At 37.6% G+C, this 6,620-nt stretch overlaps 1 protein-coding gene across 4 annotated transcripts in view; it reads left to right on the forward strand.

The window, feature by feature from the left end:
* The first annotated feature begins 1,132 nt into the window (after positions 1–1,132).
* The window catches only part of suco (SUN domain containing ossification factor), a 37,227-nt gene continuing 31,739 nt past the window's right edge, over positions 1,133–6,620 (forward strand). For 3 of the 4 annotated variants that reach the window (XM_037974016.1, XM_037974019.1, XM_017428814.3), the window contains exon 1: positions 1,134–1,411. In XM_037974016.1, coding sequence (XP_037829944.1) covers positions 1,359–1,411 — 53 coding nt within the window. In that variant the 5' untranslated portion in view covers positions 1,134–1,358. Of the gene's footprint in view, positions 1,412–6,620 lie in introns of all 4 variants that reach the window. The other variant, XM_037974018.1, reaches the window with a different exon arrangement.

Below are 6,620 nucleotides of genomic sequence, written 5' to 3' on the forward strand. Positions count from 1 at the left end.
GACAGCTAAGGACCCCGCCTGATTAAAATTAGACTTTATATTCCTGCTCGCATCTCTTACGTGCTAAGCTACAGTTGTATTTATTTTCTTACATCCTTTTACATTTGTATTATCATATTAAATAAATTAAACCCACAAACATTATGAATAACGGGCAACTTTTCTCGGGCCTATATTAGTTGCATTATGGGACATGTAGTTCCGAAGGACGACTTGCCGACAAGCGGAAATAAGGTTAATTAAAAAGAAAAAACTTAATTGAAATAAAAGTTAAAAGAGACACAAGACAGTAAACACGATATGAAAAGGTCATGGAAACATTTCTGACAATATTGAATAAAACATAGAATTTGACAGTTTTTTGTTTACAGTGCTGTTTCGCTTCAGTAATAAAACAAACATAAGATTTGGATTTTGAACATTTGGGCCTGTGAATACGGGATTCAGCAAAACTGAAAATAAAAAAGCAAATGAAGTACATGAGTACATGCTTCATTACATTACCAAAGGTTTTTGTCGCCTGTTACAAGCTAGTGTTGCAACATATTTGATTGTTATACCCACACTTAAACAAAAACAGGAAGTGGTCATTGTCAATGTAAAAATGTGACTTTGCTGCTTCCACCTCAGTGTAAAAAATATATTTGTAAATGACCAAATTTTACTTTATTAAATGTTGCTGATGAAGGTTTTAGATTCTTTATCAAAAGTAAACATTTACTACGAATGGATAAGCCCCAGCCAGGGTTAAATAAAACGTTTTTAATGTGTTTTACTTTTTATAGGTATTTGCGTTTAGGAACCTTTTCATGTATGGTAAATGTATTTATTATATGTACGTTCAATGTGTGTACCAACAGGTATCTCTGAACAAAAATAATAATTGGTTAGTAGCTAACTATTAAAACTATTTAGATGTTTGTTAGACATCCCGTGCTTTACTGATTTGCTTATCAAAAACGTGACGCGTCCAGCTGTACGGTCACCAACTCATCCCCAGCAGTGGGGGCGGGGCTTTATTGTTTGAATACGACGGAGTTACGTCTCCTGTGATTGGTCAACCAGCGCTTATCTCTGATTTGATTGGCTGTTCCTAAAGCGGGGGTTGAACTTACCAGCAGCCCAGCAACTCGTCAACAGCAGTTTATGAGCTGAAAAGGAGGCGTACACTCGCCGTGCATAATGAAATACAGCTCTCTCCAAGTGTAGGCTTTACCGACAGAGGATTGGCATTTGCCTATTTTTTAAACAAAAGCAGGCATTAGGCCCACAGAGAGCTTGTCTTCGGGCGTATTGACAAACCGCGACAGATTAGAGGGAAACCAAAGAGCGAGGATGTTGGTACCCGCGGGAAGATAATGAAGAGGCTGCGCGTTTTGTTGGTGTGCCTCATTGTAGCTCTCCTGTGCTGGTAAGCTTGGCTTGACACCTTTCATTCACATGAAATAACGACATGTCTGACAGATAGCAGCTTTAAGGATGTGTGAACCACGTTTTGGGATAATTTGCCCTCAACACGTCGCTTCAGTCGGCGTCATTTTCGGTGCTGTCCGTCAGTCAGACCTTAGAGAATCAGGGTGAAGCTACATATTAGCTAAATATTATCTTCTTGTTACAGCCTGTGGTGCTCAATATATCTATTAGTCAAAAGTAGAGCCTTGCAGTATCGATACTGGTCTTTGTTATCATAGCCGAATGGTAACATTTTTAATTTAAATGTATTTTGTTGGGTTAGAGATGAAGCCAGCTGTTAGCATCTCAGCTAGCTAATAGTTAGTCAGGGGTGGCATATGTTGCTTGCCTGGTGAATTGTTCCTTCATGTTGACCAAAAAATGCCGAAAAAGACCAATAAATTAAATTAGTCAATGCACAGTTCTCACCTTAATCATTCCAGCATGGAGTAATTCCTCTTTACCAAACTTACATCTAATAGCCCCCCCCCCCCTTTAATTGATTTAAATCCTGAAGATTTATGGTAGTATGACTTAAAATGTATTAGACTATATGTTTGTGAGTTAAAAACAAATTTCATGCTATTTTTGGTCAAGATAATAGGCTGAGAGATCATTTAATTGGCAGATAAGAAAAGCTAGTTTTCTACCTTTACATGATCAGTGACACTGAGTTGTACAGGTGAGATGCAGTCTTTAATTAATGATCGCTGTTGTTCTCCGAAAAACTTGCAAGTCCGAGGTCTTATCCGACAAGGTTCTTGAAATGGGATAATCTCAGCAGCACGCAGCAGATAACAAGGTACAAGATGTGGGATTGGATTAACAGTCCAGCTAACATGCTAGTTTTATCCAGATTGGTGACTCAGGAGCTGCTGTCCATCCAGTAAGCCTTCAAGCTGGATGTCTTCATCCTCCTTCCTGGATGTTTTGTTTATAAAACCAAACAGGAACATTGATTTCAAACCTATTCAGGGTTAGTTTAGTTTTTATGGTTAATTAAAACAACAGCAGTTTGCTGGATTATTTAAGTAAAAAAAATACATATAAAACTATCTCTAAACAGACAACAGTGTTGCAGGATAATCTTTAATTAAATCAAAAGGAAAAGCACGTCTTCTATTTTGGTTCTAGGAAATGCACCTGGCTTTGGGGCTGTGTTTCCAGTACAGAGCCTTTGTTGGGTTTTATACGCAAGCATCACATCCTCATACTTGGTCTTAGTATTAAGATATAAAACACGCTCTTTTAGTTCTTTCATTTCTTCTTAGCAATAGAAACTAATTTTAGCATTCATCTTTAATTGATCATTTCAGGGACTGGTGTTTTGTAACGCCACCATTAATAAGTAAATCAGTGAAGTGCAGTGAATGTTTTGTGTTTTGCGAAACAAACGTCGCTTTGGTTCCTTTTGTTTACTCAGATTTAAAAAAATAAATAAGTTTTACGGTTACAACACAAACCAGACCAATTCAGCACCTTGTCTTGATTCGTTATTTTTTTCTTTAGAGAGTTAATTTCCATAAACTATATTTAAAGAGCGGAAGTGTTCCTGAAGGGGAAAATGGGAACAGAGGACAATTTGAAAACATAGCAGCTTGCAGAACAGGATGCCATTCCCTTTAAGGCTTTCAAAACTGATACTGGCTCAGAGAAATCTGCACATTAGTCACATTGATGAAACGTAAACTTGATGGACATCTATGGAAATGTGGAAGGAAAAACGAAAGCCAAGATATGATTCCCTTACTTCCTAATATCCATCAGACGTGATTACATGCTGTTGGCTTTGGTGTTTTGCTTATCTAAAACACTGATGCCCTTTTTTTTTCCTACTTTCCTTCAAACTAACTAATGAATGACCACGCTCCCACATGTACAGCCTTCATTACTAATGCAAACCCTTTTTAGCGTGCAGCTCTCAGCTTCTCGCTCCTAAGTGCCAGCTCTAACATGTCCCAGAAGGAACAGAGAAAAGGGGAAGGCAGTCCACGCTGTAATCCAAGGGTTTCCAAGGCAGCAGTCATTTTCGGCTTTGAAAAAGGGGGCTGTGTATTAGAAGGCTGGTGGCAAACAACCATATGGGGTGGCTATCATGACTCACCTAATGTTTTGCTCAAACAACCCAAGCTAATATTGAAATTTCTGGTTCAACTGTTACATTAAATACGTGATTTTTTTTTTTTTGTTGTTTGTGCATCAGTTTTATTCTGCTGTGCTTTCTCGGGTATGGATCTGTGTTCCGGTGCCAGATGCACAGCAGAATGTGTTGTGTGTCTGTGTGTGTGTGTCACGCTTCCCCTTCATACTCACGTTGTCAGCAAAAGGGATCTTACCGGGTTTACGGTATGCCAGCTCAGCCGGTTCTGTGTGCATGCGATCTTGAGGCTATTTGTGTGAAGGTGCACATTTAAAGCATTGCTGATTGTCAGTAATAATAGGTTACAGCAAGACACATAGCTTCTCTTCATTAAAATGTTAACTTTACTGCAGTAAGACGTATTGAAGGTTATAAATGTCTTTTTTTTTTATCAAAGAGTTGCCGCTTTTGTGCTCGTTGTGTGTCGTTTTAGAACAAATGATAGCGGCAATAACAAGGCTTTTGTTTATTGCATTAGGATTAGGTCGTTCTCAAGAAAGGGTTTCCCTAACATTTCATTTCGCCCCTTTGTCAAAGGCTTATTAGATTTCCAGCCATTTGAAGATTAGTGTTATTAGCTAATATGATTAGCACTGAAGAGATAACGCTGCAGCCAGTCAGCCAATTTGGGATTTTCAATTATGCTCATTTAAACTGCAGATAATTGAACGGATATGGATACAGACTATTTTGGGGTTTATCAAACCTTAATTTTAGGACATGTTGATTAATACATTTTCTGTCCCTTCTAGGCAGAGTGTAAGTCACTTTTTTAGGTGTTGTTTGCTTTTGCTTTTGCTTTGACTCTGATTTTTGTATGAGAGCTCCGTTCCTTTCAGCCCGTCCAGCCTGTTTTCTCTCGGAGATCACGTGTAGGAAGAAGACAGCTACATATCCAGCCACTCACAGTATAAACCTCTGTTATGCAGCTTAGATGTTTGTTTTTTTCATGTTAAAGTTCATGATGAGCTTTTTAATGAATTGTCTTTCATAGAACATGTCACTAATTACACACAGACTTGGAAGTGTTGCATAAACCTAGGACCAAATATATTCAAGTTGTTGCTTGAGGGTCTTTTGTAGTGAGTGCTATCCAAAGAGGGAAACAGGATATAGTAAGGAGGCCCTCTCTTAAAAAAAAAAAAAAATATATATATATATATATATATATATATATATTTTTTTTTTTTTTCTCCCCTAATAGGATCTTCTTTGGTGCTATAGTTACATAAGATCATTTGAACATCCTTGTGTGTCAGTAAACAGGCAGGCTGCTGTTTGATTGCAGTTTTTACCTGTAAACACTAACCAGCAAGCTCAGCTAGCTTCACTAGTCTCAGAGTAAATGACAGAGACTCAGGCTCTCTGTTTGGGGTAATTCGGTTATAAAGTAAACCAGTTGTAGGGTTGCAGGTTGTTGTTGTGGTTCCTGCCACGGGAAGATGGCCGCTTTGCTTCTTAAGCTTTTTCCTGTAGCTCATCACCTCCCCAGCGATGCAGTTCATGTAGGTGGCTTGTTATGACGTTACGCTCTCGTAATACCACTTGGCCGTTCCAATTTACAGCACGTGTCTCCTCGTGTCTCCTCCCCTAATGTTGTATGTTTTACTCTAGTTGGTTCTTCGTTTTTTTGACCGTTTGGATACATTTGCCTGCTGAATGGTGGTCCTTATTTAAAGACAAACAACTTTTTTTTTTTCTTCTTTTTTAGTTTTAACAGCCTGTCACCTCACTTGTCTTATTGAGTCACATATTTAATTTAACCTTTTGACTGTATTAGTCTGCAGGTTTAGTTTTCTCTGATGAAACGTATAAAATATTCTACACAGCACTGAAACACGTTCTGCATATGTTTTACTTATTTGTCCATATGTACAGTGTCCATATGTACAGGACAGTGGAGGTTTAGACATCAGTAGGACAACCATATATCAGCAGTTTTCTTTTTTTATGCAACATATTTTAACTCAAGTGAATGTTATCTTAGCTGCAAAAAAATGAAAACATCAGTTTGGTCTTTTTAAATTTTGGAAGGATTTTTAAACATGTCTTAGATACCTGATAATCTATATCATCATTTTTTAGTGGTGTTTAGTTTTCACACAATCAGCAGATGGTAAATTTAGTAAATCTAATATTTCCAATATATTTTATTTGTGGCTCTGGTTAAGGAAATGGAAAATATAAATTTTGAAAGACTGTCAAACTAGGTGCAAGTGAGTGAATCTGTCTTTTTAAATTGTTATCTCTAATGTATCCAGTAAAAATGAAAGCCAGTGCGTCTTAAATTATATATAGCAAATTAATATTTCAACTTGTAAAGCAGGCCTCGTCTTCGCTGCTGAAGCCGCTCTAGGTTTAACTTGAGTGAGTTGGTAGATTTAGTTTTCTCAGAGGAGCTGGAGTGGACACATTATTCCTGCTCGATGAGCACAAAGAGCTTTCCTCTCTGCTCGCTTTTCTTGTGTCGCACTTCCCACAACAGATTTTCGCTGTGAAATCGCAGCATTTGGAGTTCATTTTGATCGTGGGCCGTTACAACTTATTAAAAAATGTCCATCTTCTCCAACTCATTTTACGTTCTTTCTCACTCCCATTAGAATATAAAACCAGTTGCATTACTTTAGGTGTGGTGTACTTAAAAAAAAAACAAAACGCTACTCTGCAGATGTAAAGCTGCCTCCAGTGTGTAATGGTTCGTTGTTCATTATATCTTCTTTTGCGTTTGTTCATTTCAGTAGAAATAATGAAGCAGCCTGAGGCTCTGTCAGCGGTTTGAAAGAAAATACCTCTGTTATTAATATTAGGGAGTTGTTTTTAAAGGGTGGAGGGTTTTTTTTAAAGGTGCACAGCAAATCCAGGAGGCCCAGATTAACACTGTCAGATTTGATTTCAACACTTTTAAAGTGTCTATATGGGTCCACACCAGAAAGTGTTAATTTAACTCTTTTTGGAGAGTTGGTACCTTAACTCTTATAAAGTGTCAAATATCAAATCTGCTGGAGTTAATAATTTAACACTTACTAAC

The sequence above is a fragment of the Kryptolebias marmoratus genome, linkage group LG24 (assembly GCF_001649575.2).
Source record: "Kryptolebias marmoratus isolate JLee-2015 linkage group LG24, ASM164957v2, whole genome shotgun sequence".
Lineage (NCBI taxonomy): Eukaryota > Metazoa > Chordata > Actinopteri > Cyprinodontiformes > Rivulidae > Kryptolebias > Kryptolebias marmoratus.